We start from the raw sequence: 24987 nt of genomic DNA, 5'->3' as shown, positions 1-24987 counted from the left end.
ATTGTTCGTCCGACCTCCGCCCCCTTCTAACCAAAATCTTCGATAATTAAATGCTGAGAATTTGATTTATTTTAGAGGATAAATCATAATACGAAATTTTTATTTATATATGAAAGAGTAACAGCCACAGTAATAGATACCTGGAAAGTGGGTAATTTTGTTTTTACAAAATATAATTTCGTACATAACAAGTTTGGACAGTATGGATTTCATGCGAGAAAACTAGCAATTCCACATGTGCTTATAAATGGAAATAAATTATGACCGTTCTGCTTTGCTGTTTCTTCTTTTCAGAGATTGATTGTACATTAATTATGGAAATACCGCATTTTGCAGATTGTACAGGTATATGCTAACATTAAGTTTAATCGAGGTATCTTTACGATATACATTTAAACATAACAAAATATACATTATATTTATATATCAGATTTTTATTAATTTGCGTGAGCGGGATTTTGTTGTGGTCGAAAACGTAGCCCGATTGTGACATCCGCCTGATGAATCTTATTGTGAAAAAGGTTTCGCTAAACGAAATTTTCTTTATCTCTTTCATCCACTTTAATTAAACTTCACGGTCTTCATAGAGGGGAATGTCGCATGTCTTTTAAATCTGTAATATCACGAATAACAATAGATCCTGACTAACAATCGGGTCTTAATAGCAGCTTGACAGCAGGAAATAATAATTTTTCATAAAAGACTCTAATGCATCGCGTTACATAAATAACGGTACGAAAAATATTTTTTTTGAAATCCAACAATGCAATATATTCTATCATGCTTTTAATTTTTATTTTGATAAAATAAAAAAAAAATTATTGACAACTCGAGTAGCCTGAACTTAATAAAAGTGGTAAAACCTTCGTATTGGTGATCCTCAGATGCCACAGATCAGATCAGCCTCCATGATTTCGTTTTCCGTAGCCGGACGAATGGTGACAGTTACCGAGTTATCAAAAAGACCACTAGAGGTCAACCTGACCGAGGTCACACCGCAACCCACTATTCGTCCGCGGGTATCTATAATTTCATATAGATATATTATCATGAAAGCCACCGTGGAATTTTGAACGACGAATGAAAATTCCAAATTTTTTACCAGGTTTAGAATCGACACCGCAGATGGAATCCAAAATTTCGAGGTTGCTGGTATCGAGGCCATCACTCCCACCAAGTTGTGCCTGATCGTGGAGTCCTCTCTTATCGCACTGAAATAAAATATTTTAATTGGACACCTGGGAATTCCCTCAAAGGTAATATTACGTTATAATCAAACCAATAAAGGCATACATACTTTATGAACAGTTCCAGTTTCAATTTCACGATTAGTACCGTGGAGAGTATTAACACCAACTCCAAGTGCAATAACTCGAATCGCCGCTGGATACATTGCACTTAACGTGCAATTGATTCGTCTTCCATAATTGCGTAAAGTAAATGCATCTGCAGTGCTGTCCACCAAGACGTTACAGGCTAAAAAGGTAAAATCTTGACTATGAATCTTTTTATGAATCAAATCAAGATATAAATTTATCATTTGGCTTGATGGTCCAAATTTTTACTCTAAAAAAATTATTCAAGCACAAAACAAGAGACTCGACGAAAGCTGATTGGTGTATTAAATTTCGAAAATTCCAAAAGTCTCAAGTAATATAGATACACTCACGGGTAGACTGTTTTGGATAACGTGCCAGCACTGTAAATCCTTTTCCCTTTGCAGGTATCCTGTACTGAATAAGCGCTGCATTCTGGGAGCTCAGGAAAACTTTCTTCACTCGTTTACCACAAAATTCAGATACCCTATCTTCGATCGGTAATGGATGATCGGTTGCGCTTGGAAAGATTTCTCCGTTCAGCTCCCAGCCATCGACAACCTACAAGTAAATACAATGCATAAACGTTGCACCGCAACTTACCAACATCACTCAGGTATTAGACACACGTAATTCCAGGGTAACAAGTAAACTTTGTTCAACCTCCTAGTTAGTACCCAATTAAAATCATTGAACAACGTCGGCGGAACGATACGCCATGGGAAAATTAAGAGAACACGAACAGCTAAAAGCGATTACTGATCCAGCGAGTAAACTAACTCATCTATTGGGAATAATCGGAACTAGTCGTCAACTATTAATAAATTGGCTCACGTACGATGCTCAATCTATGGATTTAATCAGGACGACGTACCGAAGCAAGGCCACCTCTCTCGCAGGGAACATCGAAGAACGTAAATCGCAACTCGACCTGACGATCAGGATCCGTCAGGAAATAAATTCCGCACACTGTAGGATCGTCATTTGGTGATTTGAAGACGAAATAGCCAGCTTTTGATGTCACGTACAGGCAATCTAAACAAATTAAATTATTAATGTCTTTCTGAGTACCTTATATATATATATATATATATATATATATATGTATATATGTATATATGAATATTTAGATAGGAGAGAATTGATTAATGCAGCAACAAGGGGTTCATAAAGTTATTAAATTACTGAAAATTATGATCCATTGATGCTAGACACTTGTGATAGACTTGCAGAACATTTATTTAACAAATTTTTTAATAATCGCTCATTTCTCAGTCTGATTAAAATTCATGATAAAATAAAATAGACTTATTGAATGATACAGATAAATTTATTGTAAGCTATAGCCAAGCACTTTATCTACTGTAAATATTTAAAAGCTCTATCGCACTGTATACTAAAAGTTAATGGATTTCCATATGGTTAATATTTATTACTGATTGATTCCTTGAGTGTCAGGCAAAAATGTGTTTACACGTCCACCGCACTGATAGTCAGGCTTACTCAAAGTATAAACGTTTATGACACTAAAGAGATAATTAAATGAAATTATAGTGTTTCTTAACACAAAACAATTATCTAAATTGTACACAATCTGTAGCTCGATATTCAGAGAGAAACCACGAGATTGCAGTTTCGCTATTGTATCTATTCAAAGCATGCAATTCCATTAGAGCTTTCATTGCGCCATTTTCATTTAAGCTCACGGTAGCTGCACCGAAGTGTGACCTTGAATTTAGATTCCGCTCTTGCACGAGCACTTGCGTTTACCACAGTACAAAGTACTTTGAACACTGTCGATATAAAGTATCAATTTACGAGACCATTCCATTATATCAACATACACCAGATACAATGCTTAGGGACCATAATGCAGCATTTACATCCTATTCGTAAACATTAGAACTGCTACCTAAAAATTGAATTTCAATATTATCAAAACCATAAAATATTCACGAGCAATAGGTATCACTTTTCTTTTTTCTCTAAATCAAAGAAAAATCGTTCGATCACATGAAAACGAACCTTTACGTTCGTCACAGATTCGCTTGACTTCTTAAAAGTCCTTGTAAAAATATATTCGACACTAATGATGTATATGACTGATTGGCCAGTTATAAATCATTGTTAATATTAAAAATTGTCAATTTGCTCCATTAATGGGGTCAAGGTCAATTCGTGATAACTTACCTGTGATAAAGTGGGTGGATGGCTGTCTCTGACGAAATCCTTCTAAAAGATACATATCCAAAATTGGATCCTTTAATAGGTCACTCGGTGGAATCTGTAAAGAAAAAATTATTCCTTTCAAGTAATATTGCTTTACATTTACAAGGGTCCATGGTCGTTTACTAAGTTCCTATAGCTGCCTGCCCTTTGACTGCGTAATCAACTTTACTAACTATACGTGTAGTCAGGTCTAACCTGTTTAGACGGACGTTCACAATATCAATTCTGAGTGTTACTCTGATCGATGACAGTCATTAAAAATAGTTGCTATTTTTCTATATGATTTTCATATTTTCATTTGAACATCAAAGACTGTTCTCTAACGATTCATTCACAGTGCAGATTGCATTGCCATGTGAGATTGATTAAAATATTTGTTCGTTTTATATATTTAATTCATATAGTAAATGAGTAATGATATATATTATTAGTAATGATATATTTAATTCATATAGTAATGAGTAATATTAATTATATTTATTAAATTTCTCGAATCTTTTCTCATATCTTACCGACTCGTACATTTTACTGTACTGCGATCATTTTTTTTTATTATACGATTGAAGCAAATTGAGAACATCCATAAAGTGGTGTTAGGCTTCAATATGGATTACGAGGCTCACCAATCGGTTTCCAGAGACAGTTCATTTCCTCTTGGATCAAATGGAACAGGCGCCCTTGCCTGATTCTTTCGCTGAACCTTTTAACCTACTCTCTACACTCAGAACCTGAATGCCGATATCAATTTTTTTATCTCGGAAGCTAATCCTATTACTCTTTAATTCTCATAGGAAACATGTTACTCGATCATAATGTTTTTCGATTTTTTTCCTGTGAAAAATTATATTAAAAAGAAAAAATCTAAAACAGCTGTCTTCTAGTCTAACGAAAAAGCAAATACTTTATTTTATGAATTATTTGACAAATAAAGTGTAGACCTTGTCGAAAAACATTCGATTCATAATCAATTATTGATCTTTGAAGTCAGCTAATTGTAACTGTCAAGGTATTATATAATAGTGCCTCGGATGGCTTCCCTTCGTTTTCCCAGCCAATTATCTTGTACCATCATTAAGCAAGAACTCCCGTTTCGACGCCAATTTAACGTCAAACGAATTCATTATGTAACTACATACTCTTATATCGAGTTCGGACCATTTGTAATTATATATACGTATTTCAAATTGTCTAGTATAATACGAGTTCATAATATCTGAAGCACTGATAGTAAGCGAAGGATTTTTTTTTTTCGAAAAAAATAATTACGCGTTCGATAAATAAAATTGCAGTTCGAGATAAGTACTATTGGGATGGCCGGTCATTGCGTGTTTTTCTAATAGACTGACGTATGTACGTCTTAAGAAAAAAAAAAAAAACTAATTTTTGGCCTAATCAATATTTTATGAAATTCACGAATAATGCATTTTTACGTGCTTTTACATGATTACCTTTTTTCGTGTTATTCCCTTTTTCTTGTATATATTAAACGATAATTGGAAAATGACTTTAGAAAAAAAAAAAAAAAAAAAAAAAAAAAAAAAAAAAAAAAAAACTTCACACATACGACACAAAAGATACGATTTAATTTGGTATTTGCGTCGTTCCTAAAAATATTCTTGAACAGACCAAAGAAAATCCGACTGCCTTTATTAGGTAAATTGGCCAATTAACATTCAAAGGGACTTAGTGATTCTCGCCCTTTTCTTACAAAAGTAAATTGCCTGACTAAATGAATATTAACGACTCTAGATACGACGATACGTTCCATTAGACAAGTTGATATCGAGCAAACAATGCAAAGAGCAGTGGGTTGATAAATTTTTAAGAATTTGACAGAGCTAAGTCCTTGGTCATAATAATGAATTATAATCGCATCCCTGATGTCAGGTAAATTGACTTTGGCAGTTTTTTTTTTTTTTTTTTTAATCAATTTTCACAGGAACCAACGAAAATTACAATCGACAAATTTTTCAAGGTTTGTTATGGGATCGTCTGTCATTTATCCATTAACGCACTTTTTTGGCCAGCTTAAAAAAATGATCCTCCCAAAAGCTTGCAGACGATATCATACTTCGTTTATCTCGATTAAACTTCGGCTGCGACCTAACCGATGTTCACGTTGATTCGGTTCTTGTTTTTTGTCGACTAAATTTTCTGGTGTAATATAAACTTGTAGGTACGTACAAGTTCAGGTTTTTCGATCTAAAAATCAATATTCTGATCAACGTGTGCATAAAAAATATTTATGCAACGATGGGTTGAATAAATTTTTGTTTATATTTTTCATTCGCTTGGTTGAAAGTTTATAAAAGATTTTTCTTTTTTTTCACCATTCAATAAAAATGCAATGGCAGTGGAAACTGAAGACTGAAAATTATTCGTTTGTGCATCTATTGCCATTAATTTGGAGCACTTGCATTTTTAACGTTATTATACAACAGGTCATTATGTTTCATCGGAAGAATGTCTTTTGCGAACGAGTTTCCTAAGTGATATTATAAGCCTGGAGAATTTTTTGAAATTTTGCGCCAAAAACCATGTAGAAAAATTGCCAAGTGCCAATGGGTTATAGCGCAGGGTAATATATGGCGAATCAATAGAGATCGATGAAAACCCATTAATACCTTTGGCAAAGAAAACCATTGACAATGACAAATTTTTCATAAAATTATCCAAAAACAGAACTGATCTTCGACATATTATTTCTTGGTAAATAAAAATACGATTAATCCTCCTAAGGTAATCCCATTACAGCCTCCGTACGACATCTACTCCTATAATTAGATTCGAAGAATCTATCAGCCATAGATTACTTCCACTAAGCTTCAGACAGAAAAAAAATATGTTATCACGAAAAGATAAAAAAAAATTAATCGAACTTAGCCAAGAAGTGGCATTACTATCGCTTTACCTGTATTACATAAAAAAAAGGTCAAACCAAGATTTTTAACTCGAACAGTAAAATTTATAAATGCTATATTGAAAAATTATAAATTATAATATTTTTGAATAACATATAGAAAAAAAATTTTTTGGACTTATAAAAATTAGCCTGGAGCTCAATTCCGCTTACCTGTTGCTGAAGGTAGTCACGATCAGGTATCGTCGCGGCCGTCGCGACGGCCAATCCGAAGATTTGAAATAAAACGAAGAACACGAAGGTCCCAATAGGTCCAAGCATCCTGAAGAGGAAGCTGAGAATGGCAATGTACGAGGATGATCCTGATTTGGGTCGTACTATACCAAGAGGACAGAAACGGGGGCGTCGGAAAGCTGGTCTGTGCCGTCGCGACGCACGGCGTCCCTCTTATACCCGGTGGTGGCAGGCGGTCGTATCGTAGCGCACCCTCTGCCCTCGCTGCGCATCCCCGAAACCCACGGATCCTCCACTGGCACCAACACCAGCGTCTACTTGCACCACCGATACCATCAACCGACGCCGACGCCGACGTCGACGTCGATTGTTAACCTAGACGCCAGCACGGGACACTCTTGGATGTTAACTGATTGCACCCCCCGTTTAAACGATGCGCTCAATCTCAATTTTCATTAGCGCCAAACAATGTTTGCAACAATGTTTATCACTACTGGCACAATATATGTCTGATACCTTTTGCTACCCTAACCTCAAACGCGTATCTGGCAGCCAATTTCGTAATATCTGAGCCTGCAAGGTCTAATGAAATTTGTCAAAATCCCTAAAAGACTTTGTGATCGCGTGTTCTTTCTTTCGTTCTTATCACGGATGACTGCGTTGTCACGGCAAAAAAGTTAAGAATCTCTGCTTTGAGGAAGATCCAGGAATGATGGCTGGAAAATAAAAAATTATATTGATTGTTAGAAAAAAGTGAGGTTAGGTTATCGGTGGAAAGAAAATTTTTGGCCCTAAAATTCTCATTGGAAAATATCGTTAAAGTATTTAATCTTGGCAATTTCTTTTATTTATACATTCAAAATTTTTATTAAATCTTATTTTTGAGATGCAGGCAATTCTCATGTATTTCTTTTTTGATTTATTTGGAGAGTGCAATAATTTATAACGTCTAATGATACACGAGTATGGTCTAGTAACGTCTGTTTAGGTAAATATTAATTTTATCAGTGAAACGCACAGACAAGATTTTTCAAAATTTCGGACACTGACAGTGATTTACATTAAAAAAGTTTATTCGCCGGAATTTCGAGGGAGCTCAAAGCAATCGTATTGTCAGTAAAGAAAAGAGAATTCCAGTAAAGACTCAGTGACTACCACTTGGAAGCTATTGGATTATTAAAAACGTAAAGATTTGCAAATTTTATGGATAACATCTCAAAACCAAAAATCAAAAAAAGAACAAAATTTGGATATAATTTTTTTTTCAAAAAACTTTCAATTACGATAACGTGCTAAATTTTTCGTAACTAGGAAAATTATCTTGGTCACTTGTTCATCTTCTGAAATTTGACGCTTCGTGCGATGCTGGCCCAACGCATCCAGTCTCAAAATACGACATGAAGTGGGTTCGCAAATTGATGAATCCAACTTGGTTCAAGTTGTGTGATCGATCACCATAAAGTGTCAAATGACCCAATGATGGACAATGAATAATTCCAAAATAATGCCAACCGCCCTTGACTATAATCACATTGAGAAAAAAAAATTCAAAAATGATTATAATTACCCAAATATTAAAGATGACGTAGACACCAAGGTATATGATAACAAGATACCAATAAAATATCAAAATTCGTATCGCTTAAAAAATGCAACCTCAAAAAAATATTCTCAACTACAATATCAAAATCACCCGCTGATCGTTACTGTCATTCCAAAAACGTAACAAAATATCCCAATACTTGACAGCCAGTCGTCCACAGAATTTTGCCATAGCTGCTGACAATCAGACAATTATTATCTTTCTAACACTAATAATCTTCTTCGTGAACACTCAACATAAATACAATATATCCATTGTAGTTATCTCAAAGATACTTGGTTATATCTTTTATCTCAGTCCCCTAAACACACGTGCGCTGTATGAACTGCAACAGGAAAAAGTATAATAAAAAAACAAAAATACGATCAAATTTTTAAATAAAATTTTCTTAAATACATTCAAAACAGTAAAACTCCTATTTTTCAATGTCTTCGCAAAGCCGTGTAAAATCCGAGTCAACATACCCCAAGAAGCATCGCCAAAGGACTTATTACCAGCTACGAGTAAATGTACCTCGCTACACAACGCTTCACAAAGATTTATCTGAAAATAGAAGAAACAGTATAACGATCGTCACTCGTTTGAACTATTTTACAAAAATAAAAAAATCCCACGACACCATATTCACATCTGAACGATAATTCAGTGATTATGTTTCACCTATTCTTTTTATAAATCAGGTCCACGTACTCAGCCGACATCATTAAGAAATCCCAGTATTCCTTCCTTCTACTTTGTCTTCAGTCGTCTACCCGCAAGTTCTCAGTACCGAAACTCTTTGCGCTTGAAATATAATTCCCCGTTGCGACGCCATTGCACGTGTAAATTTCAAACGGGACTTAACGGTCTTCTCGCTCACGTCAAAACAATTCTTCACAGTCACAGAATTCTAATCCGGAAGACGCCTTGTCAAAAGCCACGTGTATACCGCTTTATTATTATTATTTTTAACTCAACGATCTCTGTAAATCATTTTCATCGAGTTATACGTCGCGATTACGATTTGTAGTCGTCGTTTTTATGGTGACCCTATGACCCTTCTGGATCTTGAATCCCTTTAAATTCCGTCTTAAGTCAAACAAGCCACCGGGTATTATATTTTATTTTATCCCTGTTTTACTCGATATAAAGTTCTGTCACTCGATCCCTTTTATTAAAGAGACATTTTAGTAACGAAGTTAGGCATCTCTGATTATGCTTGATTTTAGGTTAGGGTCAGGCTGGGTTTAATCCTTTGGAACCGATCAGATTATTTTACGACAATTACGTAATTTATGGCAATTCTATACGAAATCGAATTCTGGGGACATTCTACGCATTCCATGATAAATTCTTCCTTAAGATTTTATACACGGAAAGCCTAAAATAAAATGAATTTTTTTCATTCGTCGTCACGCGTAATATTATATTAAAAGAATGTCAGCGTCTATGGAATTTAATAAAAGTATGACATTTTTGCGAATTGCAATATCACCCGTGGCAAGATTTTTATAACACAAATATTTGCGTAACAACGATAACTTTCGGTAGGATACAATCCAAAATATAGATTCACTATCGATATTCGTATCCGCGACAAAAAATTTGAATAAAAATTTTTTAATTCACCGAGTCCCAATCGCGTCTCCATTTTTTCGACATATTTTCCCTACTTTCCTCGAACTTTCAGTATGTCGAACTCGTAGTATGAAAAACTGTCTCACAAAAATACTCAAGATAAGACGAGCGAATATCGGCGAGTGGTGAAAAATAAAGTGGAAAAAAAAAGAAGCCACATGTGACACAAAACTTTCCTATTTATTTCTTCCCTCGCGTCATAACTTCCTGTTATCACATGAGAAAACTTTTCAACGCGCCCGCTTGTATCACAATTTTACTCGGATACCATTTTTTTATATTCCACAATTTGTATATCCAACCCAACCCTGAATTTAAAAGCCACATTCTATTAACAGCTGTTTGATCGGTTAATGCATGTGCAAGCATCCTGTTCGCATGATGCAAAACCAGTTGCATCCACTATATTCGCACAGCGTAATACAAAATGAGCTAGTCGGCTAATTGCAAGGATACGTGTATAATATCTTCCTTTTAATTTATTCCTGTCAAACTGGCGCAACTGACAGATCACGTGTACTCTCACCAAAGTAGATACCAACAAAGAGAACCTAACCTTATAGGACCCAGTCTGACAGCTACTGGTCACAGTTAACATGGGTCATAACCTGGAGCCATCATAGAACTTCTGCAAGGTTAATTTCCCATATACTTTTTCTTCAGGTGTACAATACACAATGGACTATTTCCTCAGGTATACAATACACCAGGCTGGTCCTCTTTGCCAATACCTCATCAGTAGTAATACACAGGATTTCTAACAGGCGAAGAGATACACGAACCTGTACCATTTAGATAACTCGGGTCTGCAAGATGCCATAAAAACTATGGAATAAAAAAAATGGGTTTTGGAAAAAAAAATGATTGATGGTTCAGTACATAAAAACCCTAACAAGCATACTACCGTCATATCGATTCCTTGTTAAGATTTAGTAGGGATTTAATATTTTATAAAATTATGAAATTAAAGCCGTAATTAATATATGATTAATTTTTTATTAAATATATTTCAATTATACGTGTAAAGTAATTTTGAAGTTTTTCAATCGCAGTTTTGATGTTTTTTGTAAGTTTTTGGCTTACGCTTATAGCACATGTACTCACGTCGTTAATGGTGTCCGTGCATGCTGATTCGATTTCCTGGAACGTAAGCAAAATGTGTCCCGGAGTCTCGCGAACGACTGAGAAGCTTTCCAGTTATTGTTCTGTCGAAGGTTTAAGCCACGCTGCTGATATAGCGCGGTGCCTCTCTCTCTTCTTCTCTGTATCTAGACACGGTACACACTACTGAGAATTACGACCGCACGCAAACTTACGAGATATCAAATTTACAAAAGCTGTTTGATTTGGCCTCCATCGCACGCTGCGAGTACTGCGGATATTCCGCGAGGATTTACGCTCGCCGGGATCCGCGATTTGCGTGGGGCGACGAATATCTTTACTTTACGCATCTCAGAAAGCTTCGGCGGAAGCTGCGTAATCGGCGAATCTTTTATACTCGTCACTCGAAGCACATTTTGCCATTATATATACACAGCTTGAATTTTACGATAAAAATATTCCTGTATATTTATTTGGACCCGTGTCAAATTCCAAGCTTGTGTTCACGTTACTTTCAATATTTTCAAATTTGACCAAAAATTCCTGTCTCGTCCAAGTCGAATCTTAAACACGCAGTTCGAAATCCAAGTAAAACTATATTTTTAATAAATTATCAATTATATTTTTCCAACTTTACCTAAAGCTACATTATTTCGCGTATGCAGCACAGACAACATAAATTTCTCTACACCCAATCTTATATATCATCTGAGGCAGTAGTAGTAGTTTATCATAGTCCAGTTGCAGAGGGATGGCACGAAAGAAGTCACTTAGAACCACCGAATCATTTCGATGGTCCCTATCATGGATATCCTTCACAGCCTCATTCATAACGTCACTTCCGTTAATTCTTTAACGTTTTTCATGAAAAGTTATGGCACTGTATCTCTATGTTTATTTATTTTAATATAAATGTTATTTATTCATTTAAATCAGTATATCCGTTTCTTGATACTCGGAAAATGATCCAACTAGGATAACCAAAATATTTGTTAATCGCATCGGGTAAAATTATTTTGTCGACTACTTTATTATTATTTTCCTTTTTCAAATCTGATTTTGACATACAGGATGTGCCCTGTACATACCTATAAGAAGCGTCTCTCCAAGTGAGAATTGTAACTGATGCGTTATTAATAGTTCGCTGCCTAGCAATTTCCTCGCGAATCGCTGGCAAATTCTAAGTTTCAATAATGAGCCGGGAAGCTATCAGACAGTCGATTCCACGATAGAAACTCGTTGTACGATAAAGGAGACAAACAATGAAGTAGCTGTATACGTATTGCTTCCTGATACTTGCAACGAGTATTAATTGCAATTAGGAATAATTAATTAACAGCAGTATACCTAATTAAACATTTTCAATTATATGCGCCTGATAAATTTCGTCGTTTCGTTTTAAGCGTGAGGCGTTCGAGTTAAAAACAAGAGCCAACGAAAACCGCGGTTCTCAATAATTTATTATATTTTCATAGCACCATCCTTATCTCGTGAATGATGCTAGTTGTTAGAAGTAACCGCACGGAAAATTTCCACTGTATATATTATGTCAAAGTAAATTCGATTATGGTTGTCAAATGCGAAGATGCCAGTTTAAATTATGGCACGACAGCAATAACCCCACTGGCTTACGATCATTTCATTCGCTTTCATCGATTCCGTTCTAACTTTTAATCGAAATCCAAAAGACCATACCGAAAAGATAGACGCAATGTGAATTGAACCAGCTGATAGATTATTGGAATGACGTTATCCTTGGGAGTGAAGAAAATTAAATTTTCTTTTTTCTTTTTTGCTTCCCACTGAAACTTTCGTCATATATTTTTTTTTATCGAACCACCAACCCATTAGCTAGAACAAATATTTGCGAATTGATTCACATATTTATTTTTTTATTAAAATATTTAATTCTACCTTTCACGACGCTATTGATTGCACGCCTACGACACTATTAATTTTATTTTTTAATAGAATTTCTCCAAAGCGTCTCAGACCAGTGGTTTAAGTTTTTTTTTCCCCTTATATTTCTCAAGCTTGAAAAGGATTCTGTGAAACGAGATATTCTTTGTGCGATATATAATATTTTCAAAAAAACACGATATTTTTTCTAGCAGACAAGCGAAGCCTCAGGGACATTTTGCTCGTTTTAGTATTACTGTATCAAAGCAAAAGATTATTAAACTGAGAGTTTATATGGCACAAGGGTGTTAAAGGAACATTGTTGTTATTTATATATAAGAAATTTTTTTTGTTTCTTACAAATGATTTTTTTTTCAAACAATTTTGCTTTTTACACAATATTGATTTGTGCATGCAGATTGCCAGCGCGATAGTAGGGATACATAGGGAGTCTGTGCTTGGAGGTAGAAGTCCTCTTGAAACGATGCTTTAAACGTAGCCCCTTGCAATGACACAATAAATGATAATAAGTATTTGGCTAATTTTCATTTAACAAAAAATCAGACTTCCTTCATCGAAACACTATAGAAGGTTTAACGTCTTTGAATCATAGCAAGTGCGTCTATTGACGTATCAGGAAAGAAACGTCAAAGAAGAAAAGCAAAGTTTACCACGTGGTCCTTAGAATCATGTATCAAAGTGCTGTATGTTTTACCATCGTGAACTCGATGCGACTGAATCGGTTTGAAGATTTTCTGAAGTACCGAAGACACTGGAAAGCGATAGCAAGTGAGAAAGATAAACCTTAGAAATGATATGGGAAAAAATTAAATGTTCAATAATTCTCCAATACGAGGTTACAGTGCCGTATATTGATTTGCAATGATATTGTTTTTTTAAATTTCAAAATTTAATAAAAACTCAAATTTATTGCATACTTTGAAAAAATCCTTTCCGAGTACCCCCTGAAGGGTTTCCGAGAATATATTTATTTTATTTTGTTTCCCTCAGAAAGAAAATGGCATCGGTAAACAATCTACGCGAATTGTATACATAGGTCTGTATAGTAAAATCCCAGCATTAGGATGCGCATAGGCGTCTGCACTCAATAGTATTACGTTCAGCGCATAATCCCTAAGAACTAGTGTCGATAATAGAGATAATGGCGGTGGTAGGTAGTTACTTATCATGCTAGGACTTTACTTGCTTTTAATCTTCCTTTTTCTTTTCATTTTTCCCATACCTGCCATTCAACGCCTTTGCCTTCATCCATTTTTCATACAAGGTTAGTCACGGCCAAAGCGCCACCTGAAGTTAGCCAGTAATCCTTTATATCTTCTTATGGTTCTCCTAATAGCAAAATATCATTGGCAAGGATCACGAAGCAGATCAAGAAATCTAACCCGAGAAGTGCCAAAGAGGCTGTCCATGTTTATACGTACGTGGTGTCTGAGATAAGCACGTAATACGAAGAATTTTCTTGCTACGAGCCTTGGAGACAATATCATAATTTCACTTTGTAGAGTTGATGAAATTAATGAATTTCTGTGCTTTGGATTTTTCTTTCTTTCGTAACCTATAAAATTCTTCATCTACGTGTAAATCAATACGGATGTTAAGAATTCATCCTGATATTTTGATTTATGATAAATCTTAGCAGCTGTAATATTTACCAAGTGAATTTTAATAATAATTTATTCTCACTTTACTCACTTTACTCTCGATTATACTCGTAATACCTTGAGATTGGCTGTAGACGAGTTTGTAAAACTGGGTGAGGGTATAATCGTAGAATTTATGTACGAGAGCGTAAGGGATCGTAGAGGGACACACTAGTCAAACGTCAGGATAATCCGAAAGTGACCGTTATGCTATACTAATTTCATTACTATTCATAAAGTTATCCTATTTGCGCGTGGGTGATGCGTGGGACGAATTTCATCGATAGCATTAATAGATGACTGATCAGTCGTCGAATATAAAAATTTATTTTTTCTATAATATACAGTGCTACAGGATAAGATTGAGAAATGTATATTTGAAGACGTCAAATTTATGGTAAAAGTTCGTAATTCTTTTTTGTAACAAAAATTCATTCTATAATCATAAATGACGTAACAACTTGTTTCGTAGCAAATTCTGTTTACTGTACCTTTTAGCTGTCAATACTCTTGAATTATTTAGATATTTTTTAAGTACATTATTCGTGACGTGACTTACATTATGACTGACTTTGTACGCAAGGGACGAGCGTGATTGTTTTCGAGATTTCGAGCGAATGATAAACATACTTATTTAAATTAGTTATCAAGTTGGATAAAGTATTATTATTACGGTATAGAAGTTACTTAACTGGAGCATCGGTAAGGAAAAGATATGCATATTGAATAAGGCTCCTTTGGTACCGGGGAACGTTATAAATTCTTTCTACAAGCAGCAAAGAGGTTTAATGTACAGAGTTAACATGGCCGTGAAAATAACAAGTTTCACAGTATGAAATTTTCAAAGTTTTCCGTTGACAGAACAAGATTTACACAAAATGGGTTTGAGATCACAGTAGGCTCCCCAAGACATAACTTTTGTCATATGTATGACTTGATTATTGGAACTGTAAGAACACCGGTGGCACGTACAATAACGAATATGAAGATTTGCAAAACTCTAGGTTGGACTGAATTATGGTTATGATTAAATATTACTCTTCACAGAAATTTGAGATTTCGCCCGATTCATTGCTGTATGTGGAAGAATGGGTGAAATACATTTGCTACCTTGTCGGAATAAAGAACTAGTGTATACATGGAAGATAAATGAAAACTGCAATGCTCTTACCTTTACGCCTGATAGCCGACAACTGTTCAGTCACGCTGGTACGGAATCATCCTGTGTACTGAACAATTATGGGACATTGATAGACGTATGTGCGTATATCGCGCAGTGGACGATGGCTGCCTCTCCGGTTCGGTGATCGCGATTTTACCAAGTGGGCAACTTCTCACTGCTGGAAGTCGCCAAGGCGTTATGAATCTCTATGATACTAAGCATTCAATCTAACTTCGGAAATACTTGCATTCGCGTTCGAGGACAAGTAAAATGCGTTTAAAATGATGCACATTCAGACGACCACAATTTTTTCAAATTTTCCAACATTTAATACAAAAATTTCCAAGTCTTTGGCTCTGTTACTTTCCCCATGCAGCGGCTATTTGGGAATCTTCAATAATAGTGGTAATGCATTTCTGTGTAGACTTAAACACTACAGAAATTATTAAGTTAAATCTTCTACAGTCAAACAATATGAATACAAGTTTATTGTATAACATTTTTTATGTTTTCTTTTTTTATAAATACATTAGCTACTATATTTACAATATACTCACGACTCTTTTTAACTTTATTTTTTTCAGGTCTTTATCTCTACCTACGTTCGTAAAATTTGCGATGTCCATTTGTTCACTCTCAGGATTCTTTTGATGAATTAGAGTAAGAAACACTAGATAATGATCACCAGCTATTATTGTCAAGACACTCGCGTCCCTGCTGCTATTCTCAACAATCAATATCACTATCTCGCTGCTCCTCAGATGCATTCTTCTTGGTGTCCTTCCTAGTTACAATTAGTATACTAGTGTAACAAGTATGTTTTAAAAAAAATAGTAAATACTTGTAACAAGCAGTAAGAAAATCAACCTGTTGTTATTTGAAAAGTCATCAAATACTTTAGACACTTTACCTTTTTGTTGTCAGTATCTCAGGTTGGCTGCAGACGATTGTCTCTCTAAGACCACCCCTAGCACCAGGTTGTGTAGCTAATGCTTGCTCTCTGCGTTGCTGCCTATTCAACTCTTTTGCTTCTTCCAGGGTTGTTTTAAACTCTAATGCCAACTCTAACATTTTATTACATATTTCATCTAGTTTTTTAAAAATATCATTCTGTCTATTTTCAATTTGATGTACATTCTGCGTAACAGTATCTTGTTGTTGCGATTGCTGTACAACCAATCCATCCATTGAAACAAGTTGTGGCCACACATCCTTATCAGGAACAACAACTTTATTGTCACTTTCATGATTGTTGCTTTCATCTATGGAATTGTCACTCTCATACTTATAAGATGGAGCCTCTCCATCAGAAACCTCCAGATTTATTTTTCGCCTTGGCGTAGATGATCGTACAGGGCTTGTCTGCATCAAAAAATGTTGTGTCGTCTTCGAAATAGAGCCAAAATTTATAATTTAAGAAATTAAGAGACGGATCAGGTGGCCACTGCCGCAAGAGGCGTTAGTGTTGAAAGAGCCTAGCACCTGCTAGCTGCGCTATGTTAGCCATAGGTCAGCAGCAGTCAGCAGGCTTCGTCGACACTAGCAATTACGGACAAAACTGACAAAACCGGCCACATTAGCAATTATAAGCTAGAACGTGGTGAGGGTAGGGAAACCTGTATACAAGACCGTGGTCGTTCCATTGCTCGAATTAGTAACTCCAATTATTGAACCTACCGACAGAAAAAACGGTACTTCAGTACCGGGAACACCGGTAACTCCTGAAACCGATGAGCCGTTCGTCATTACAGCGGCTGGATGGGCTTTATGATCGCCAATTAGGGTCGAAGCTTCTTGGGTTTCGCTCGTCGAAGGTTCGGACACGTCTGGTAACACAACGACACTTTCCGATGTTCGATTCTCCTCCATTTCGGCTATTACTGTTTGATACAGAAAGAAAACCGTTTTCCCACTGACACAACACAGAGGCAAAACAGAAGACAAAACTATAATGTAAGAGTCTTAAGAAATCGGGTCCGATATCGTCTCGAGTAACAGTTCGAAAATGTGCCACGAGTGGTGCTGAAGCTATCTCCTTCCCCTTCCTTTCCTTATGGTTGACTCCTCCAATGAGGTGAAATTATCTCATCGACTGTCTGATATTTTCCCGGCTCATTATTGAAACTTAAAGTTTGCCAGCAATTCACGAGGAAATTGCTAGGCAGCAAACTATTAATAACGCATCAGTTACAATTCTCACTTGGAGAGACGCTTCTTATAGGTATGTACAGGGCACATCCTGTATGTCAAAATCAGATTTCAAAAAGGAAAATAATAATAAAGTAGTCGACAAAATAATTTTACCCGATGCGATTTACAAATATTTTGGTTATCCTAGTTGGATCTTTTTCCGCGTATCAAGAAACGGATATACTAATTTAAATGAATAAATAACATTTATATTAAAATAAATAAACATAGAGATACAGTGCCATAACTTTTCATGAAAAACGTTAAAGAATTAACGGAAGTGACGTTATGGATGAGGCTGTGAAGGATATCCATGATAGGGACCATCGAAATGATTCGGTGGTTCTAAGTGACTTCTTTCGTGCCATCCCTCTGCAACTGGACTATGATAAAGGCCATAGTTAACACCATTAGTGGCAATCTTCTTCAAACCCTGTATGCTCGACAGCATTAACGCCATCTTGGCGAGAATCAAAGCCTTGCCGCCCAGAACAGCTAAAAACTGGAATCCCATTGGAATGAGAATGCTACCCATCAGTAAAAATCCCATCATCATAAGAGGCATCATATGGTGACGTCGTCTGTGGCGACGTCTTCTTCCTGGGGAAAAAAAAGAAACAACCATTGCAAACGATCATCCATGTGAAATATATTATTGAACAAAAGCTGACCTTGAAAGGCGTTATCACTTTTATCCTCTGCAGATGATCCAGAATTTAATCCAATACTATTTGACAGCTGGTCAATATCTATTTTGAGAACGTGAGTCCGGAAAATACTGCACAGACGATTTATCAAAATGTCACATAAATTTTTTTCACTTTCACGTTCCTCTTTCTCCACGTTGCTGCTAGCTTCATCTCTGTATAGACATAAATAGATCTCACTTATGGAACGTCTAGACTATATGACGCTTATTTTCCAGACAACACTATAATTACAGATAGGTAAGGAGGACTTATTCCAGGTAAAAATTTCATACGGATCAAAAACAGTAGTTACTGCCAGTAGTGTACTTAGCTTGAAAATTGTGCATGAAAAAATTTTTATTTACGAGAAAAATAGTATCGGATATGCGTACCTGTCGGACTCAACGTCCGTAATATTCGAATCACTTTCTTCAAATCGCACAAGATTAATTCCATCAAAAATAGGAATAGTATCATCCGTGAGCAAAGCATCGAGAACAACAACAGCACGATGCTGCATACAATGACGAAGAGAATCAAGAAACTTTTGATTTTCTGAAGTATTCCAAGGCACCTCGGGACAATCCTTTAGAAAAGCTCGTAAACCCAGAGCCCAGTTGGCTATTTCGTCAGTGTATATTCTTCCTATCCCCACGGCTAAGACTAGGAAAAATAAACGCGAAGCACTGCTCGGCATCTGTACCCGATAAAAATATACTTTTACAAATATAATATAATTTACTAGTACACTGACGATACAAAAATCTTACGGCTATAGTCAGTACAAGATAATTATGTCTGAATTAAAAAATTTGCTCACACTGAACTGACAATTCTTTCGAAAGTTGTTTTCGAGTAACTACGTGTCTTAATAAATACGTTTTGTCGTTACGATCCACAAAGATTTATTTACTACGAAATCGGTAATAAGACAGATTGTTAAATGTATTATAGTTTTGATATAGAAATTTTTTATTAAAATATGTAGATAGTATTATTGTTCAGTATGGGCACTTGCAGTTGACGGTTAATCGCACCTACCTTATTCGAATAAAGATGACAGTTTGAAATCTTGTCGTACAATATGAGACATAAGAGTGCATAAGGAGTATTTATGCGTGCACGCATATAGAGTAGGATGTTGGATGCGTGAGTAGGTCGGTAATTCATGGAAAAAAACGTAACGGTAATAGTCGAGGGGCGGTTTGAATTTATGCTCGACCAACCCTAACGTGTAATAGAGGTTTTCACATAGGTCTTTATAGAAAACCTTAGTCAAATCAAGGTCTCGCGGATCACGAATTGATATTCGCAGTTGACTTGTCGAGGAAAACCAGAAAATCATGTAATAGCTAGATACGTTTTTCATTGATTTTATACAAACTTTATTACATCTCGAATAATATTTTACAATAATGATTAATGGAAGATTAAAAAGATACAACACAGAAACCTATTGACATCGATATAATATACGTGAATTCGAAATCATTTTACGATGTCATTGATCCAGGATACGGAAGACATTTCGTACGATATATTTGTGCCTCGCGTTAGGATATGAAGAAACAATTTTTTTAAATTGTAAGATAATCGTTCTGGTATTATATAATTTTTTATAAGACTATTCTTTTCTTGAGTGGCTATTCGTTTCGATATTTATGAAAAAGTTTGTCGTCCATTTTTTGATAGAAATTGAGGGTCCACTGCTTTGATGGGGGTGTGACGATAAAGAAGAAAATTATATTAAATTTATATACAAAAAACACATACAATATTAACGATATTATGCAATACGATATAGAACGAGTGGAGATCTCGTTTCTTTAAAAAAAAATCCAGTCCATTACTCTCCATTTTATGACATAAATTCGTTCTAAGGTAAACGCATACCTTAGGAAAAATATTTTCGCTCTCTTTATTTTTCGTTTCATTGTTTGTGCACTGATTAATGTCGTCCAAGACGGCTTTTTATACTGTTCACCTTAATCACGATTTAGTGATAAGACATGACAGCAAGTTAAACTCATATACGAAGCAAAGCTTGGCTATACATTAACGTAAGGGTATTGCAAGATTGATGAATCGCGCATATGTATACATAGATAAATAAGTATAAATGAGAATTAGAATAATGAAAAGGTACAATCTTTTCTGATCACAGATAACGCGAACTTCTGAAAATTCATTTTTCACGAGTCCAATTCCCCTGAGCTGCTTTTCGTTAAAACATTTGCGTTCACAATTGCATAAACTTTGAAGCAGTTTTACAATTCTATGGAATATAAAGCAGTTACGTGTTCTACTTTCCCGACAAATTTGCATACGAAATTCAAGCAATGACAACCGTAAGAAAAACTATTGTACATGAAGTCTGTACAGACTTCGTTACATGGGACACTTAAATGCTAAATTAATATTTAAAAATTAACTTACAGGAAATTTAGTGTTTACGATCATAAAATTTTACTGTATAAAATGAATGTCTTATATGCAAGAGTATCAATAAAAATATTATCACTGTCATAGCAATTAGTTCAAAGCAAGAAAATAAGACTCGAGAGAAAAATAACAACCTCAAAGAACTGGCCAGTTGATTGATATTATGGAACGATCCACAGTATTCTAGAAAATATTTCCAAGTCATTCGGATGCAATATAATAAAATGCACAGTCTAGTATACTATAGCCATCTGTATAGATATTTAGCCATAAACTATATCTTAAACAGTATGTCACAATTAGTACAGCCGCACATCAATTTGTCATTAATGAACTATGAATTTTCCTCTTTACCTCATTAATTTATAATTAGTCGTGTTTGTAAATAAACTTACAATTGGCAGTAGTCCGAAAATTGTGTAATGTAAGAAAAAAAATAAAATTCAACTAGTAAAACGTTGGAGCCTATTTCAATTAATCCTTTAGATTACATCAAGAACTCGTGTTAGGTCAGGTTAGTATGAAAATCGAGAAAGATTATCTCGATATCTCTAAAAATCAATCGAATCATTCCATCAAAATTTAAATACTTTAAAACCGCTCGCATTAATGGACAACATTATGCTAACATGCGAAATCATACAGGCCACCTAATCCGATTATTAGTGCTAACACATTTTCAGTGTGTGACACTCTTATGCATATTTTCACATACTCCTAAAGTGTACGCTGTTATCAAGCGTTTTAGTCGCGATATTTTAACTACACGTCTGCATTGACAGGCGTTCGTGTGCATCAGACCTTAGGTTTGTGACGGTACTTCATTGGAAAATACTATCGTTTCGTTGAACATAATATTTCTGTCGTAACATGAATCAAAGTTCTTTAACCCATTTACTTATCATCAAGACCGTCAATCATGAACGGCTTGAGCTGCCCTACTAACTTTGAACTAGTTCTAAATATTCAGACTTAGAAACAAAAGATTGCCAGTGTACCGCGGAATACTTATTAATACGTCCTATTCGCAACGAAAAAAATGAGAACAGTTTATGGCGCATATCAACATCACGTAGCAATAAAGTTTCTTTAAAAGATGCAAAAATACCATAAGAGGAAGAATTTTTGATGTCTAGAATTAATGAAAACTCGCATAGCGATAACGCAATCGATATTAACACTTGGGAAGATGCGATGAAAACTTTTATTCAGCTAGAATTTGTACGAGCTGTATGACTAACCTTTGGCATTCCAGAACGAATGCACTGAGCTAAAATAATATCTTCGTCCTCGGAAAGACTAGATCCATCCGGGGATAATTCGGATTTAGTTTGTGCTGTTGATATTGGCATTGGCTCAAGTAGAACTAGCGAAGATGGAGGCGAGGAAGTTTCACGGAGATTCGCTCCATCTATTTGTGTTTCAGTCTCTTTTGGTGCTATTGACGATTTTTTTGAATGCGGACTCAAACGTCCCTGAAACACAAATAATTTATGGCTTTTCACATTTAATACGTGTTTCGAGCGCGAGAGCAAATGGCGTTATATATTTATCATAAAATTTTTTTAATGACTCACTACAAAATTTTGTACTACCTAATTGTTTGACAGTTTTAATTATAAATATTATCTATATGAATACCGAGAGTACCTTGCGCATAGCAGATTGTATACATTCTGTAAGTATAGCTTCCTCCTCGGAGAGATTAGAGCTGTCGTCGGATAACACATTTTCATTCTCTCCAGGTGGAGGTAGAAGTCCTTCAGAATGAACTACAGTCTTACTGCTTCCAAGAGCAGATTCAATAGGAGACGGAGATGGAGTACCACAGAGATTGTATCTCTGAAGTAGCGCTTCTGGTTTATTCGCAATTGAGACACAATTAGTTGGTGGTGGAGTATTTTGCCGTATCTACCAAGTCAATGTATGAAATATTAAATAATCATCCATCTGCTAGGATACGTATCAGTAGGAATAATAGGGGACAAACCTGTGGCATTCCTGACTGTATACACTCGTCCAAAATCTTCTCATCGTCTCCAGAAAGGTTTGAACTGTCATCGGAGAGCTCGTTAAGGTGCAACGATTGTTCCTCGACTTGCAGTGACTCACGAAGATGAATCTTTGTAAATTCACCAGGTGTACTTGGCATTGACAATGCTGATAGATTTGACTGAGATCCAACCGGAGAGATCTCAGCTGGCGTATCTTCTGTACAGTAAATGTGAACAGAATCAAGAGCGACCACAACGTCCACATTGCTTTTTGATTTAAGACCAGGAGATGATGTTTTTTCGGAAGGTACAGCGGTACTGGCATCTAAACGGTTCAAGGCCGAACTAGTCTGATATCTCACTAAATTAGTTGTTACTTGAGGCAGTGTAATTTTCTGAAGATTTGGTCTCTTGAATGGCTGTCTGTATCTGCGTTTTAAGTATTAATAATTATTTTTCCTTCGATAAAAAACATTGCCTTTAATATTGTGTAAATTTGAGTACCTATTGTTTTGCATTCCCATACTGATACAAGCTGCAAGTATGTCTTCGTCGTCGTCATCGCCATCGCTCACTGGATCCTGATCTACTTCCGCCTCAGGAACTTCACTGGTTGCTACACTTCCCGGAGCATCGCGTTCTGTCTCTTCAGGTATTGTTTTTGTCGTTTTATACCTTTCAACATTATCTCGTAATTTCGAATCCTTTGTTATTTTAGGCTCGTCGTCTATCGTTAGAGAACTAAGACTCGTTGCTGCTGACAATTCGATGGGCGTCGATTCTTCTTTAAACGCTGCAATGTCATCCTCAAAGACGCTGCGCTTCAGTGGTTGGACTTTATTAAGTGCTGAAAATTATACATTACGATGCGATTCGAGATAGTTTGATAGCTATTATATCGATATGTTAGGTTTATTTTGTAACGTAATTCTTTAACTTATGACCCGACGCCGATAGCAAAACATACGAGAACGACTATCTTCGAGAATCAACCTACGTTACCTTCGGCCGTCCACCCGTCGTTCGTGCATCCGCAAGCCAAGCGGCCGCCAGCCAATTCTTTTTTCACCGGGAACTGACGAGCCGGTATGAACTGGGAGTTGGGGTGGAACAGGCCCAACTCCACCAAGAACGAGAGCTCTGACGGAACCTATCGGACGAGGCGATAGCTTGACGGATCCTGTCGATTTTTGGGGACGCGTAAAATCGAGAAACGCAACCGTAGGTGCTGATCTTTGGGGTCGCGTAAAATCAGCAAACGCAACTGGATACACGAACGGGAGCGGACGGTTACGGAAATGCACGGCCGCTCAGGCTCCTAGGTTTGAGGTAGAGAGGGTCGGAGTAAGAGTCCGGCAAATAGTGCGAGAGACAGAGAGCGACGAACCGAGAACGTATCAGAACGAATCTTAACTATCTATCGAGATCCCTTCACCAATTAATAAATTGGGAATCCTCACCGGAGCTGGTGCAGCTAATCCATGGAGGCCGAGAACTGTATCCAAAGGACACTGGTGGGCACTGCACTAAGGCACAGCACTACACCACCGTAACACTCACAGGAATTCGTAGAATTCCTGGATATCGCGAGAACAACGCGAGAACTGTACGAATCGAGAATTTGCTATACAGTAGCGAAACACGGAATTGGGAATCCTCACCGGAGCTGGTGCAGCTAATCCATGGAGGCCGAGAACTGTATCCAAAGGACACTGGTGGGCACTGCACTAAGGCACAGCACTACACCACCGTAACACTCACAGGAATTCGTAGAATTCCTGGATATCGCGAGAACAACGCGAGAACTGTACTAAGCGAGAACTTGCTATACCGTAGCGAAACACGGCAAGAAAAACTATCAACAGATAGCACGGGAGCACGAGCCAGCCCGTGGCACCTCGGTCGGTGCCCCGAGACAGACTGCTTTAAAGCAGTCGATTGACAATAGCCAAATCCGAGAACTAAGCATTCTGATTGGTCCAGAGCTTTT

At 36.3% G+C, this 24987-nt stretch overlaps 3 protein-coding genes and 1 pseudogene across 8 annotated transcripts; all 4 read right to left on the bottom strand.

Annotated features, from left to right (window-relative positions):
- Positions 1–340: 340 nt before the first annotated feature.
- Positions 341–15816, bottom strand: LOC107271635 (corticotropin-releasing factor-binding protein). 6 transcript variants are annotated; one of them, XM_015747849.2, is made up of 11 exons: positions 15692–15793; positions 8707–8785; positions 8207–8567; positions 6619–7355; positions 3507–3600; positions 2191–2351; positions 1670–1877; positions 1298–1476; positions 1103–1211; positions 864–1023; positions 341–613 (listed from the first exon to the last, which is right to left on the bottom strand). In XM_015747849.2, the coding sequence occupies exons 4-10, from the start codon at positions 6724–6726 to the stop codon at positions 881–883; spliced, it is 1002 nt and encodes a 333-aa protein (XP_015603335.1). In that variant the 5' UTR covers positions 6727–7355; positions 8207–8567; positions 8707–8785; positions 15692–15793; the 3' UTR covers positions 341–613; positions 864–880. The 6 variants fall into 6 exon arrangements, with proteins under 6 accessions (XP_015603335.1, XP_024944613.1, XP_024944616.1 ...); XM_025088845.1 differs by lacking the exon at positions 15692–15793 and adding an exon at positions 10964–11127; XM_025088848.1 differs by lacking the exon at positions 8707–8785 and having other exon boundaries at positions 15692–15816.
- A 326-nt stretch (positions 15817–16142) lies between these two features.
- LOC107271637 lies at positions 16143–17693 on the bottom strand. Its single transcript, XM_015747851.2, has 3 exons — positions 17360–17693; positions 16593–17044; positions 16143–16466 (listed from the first exon to the last, which is right to left on the bottom strand). The coding sequence occupies exons 1-3, from the start codon at positions 17549–17551 to the stop codon at positions 16409–16411; spliced, it is 702 nt and encodes a 233-aa protein (XP_015603337.1). The 5' UTR covers positions 17552–17693; the 3' UTR covers positions 16143–16408.
- A 173-nt stretch (positions 17694–17866) lies between these two features.
- On the bottom strand, positions 17867–19780 carry LOC107271636. Its single transcript, XM_015747850.2, has 4 exons — positions 19603–19780; positions 18954–19258; positions 18544–18734; positions 17867–18472 (listed from the first exon to the last, which is right to left on the bottom strand). Exons 1-4 carry the CDS (start codon positions 19729–19731, stop codon positions 18159–18161), a joined length of 939 nt encoding a protein of 312 aa, XP_015603336.2. The 5' UTR covers positions 19732–19780; the 3' UTR covers positions 17867–18158.
- Positions 19781–19922: 142 nt separating this feature from the next.
- The window catches only part of LOC107271619, an 8238-nt pseudogene continuing 3173 nt past the window's right edge, over positions 19923–24987 (bottom strand).

The sequence above is a fragment of the Cephus cinctus genome, unplaced genomic scaffold (assembly GCF_000341935.2).
Source record: "Cephus cinctus unplaced genomic scaffold, Ccin1 Ccin1_scaffold1004, whole genome shotgun sequence".
Lineage (NCBI taxonomy): Eukaryota > Metazoa > Arthropoda > Insecta > Hymenoptera > Cephidae > Cephus > Cephus cinctus.
Note: the sequence above shows the minus strand (reverse complement) of the source record. Positions and strands in the feature narration are given on the sequence as shown.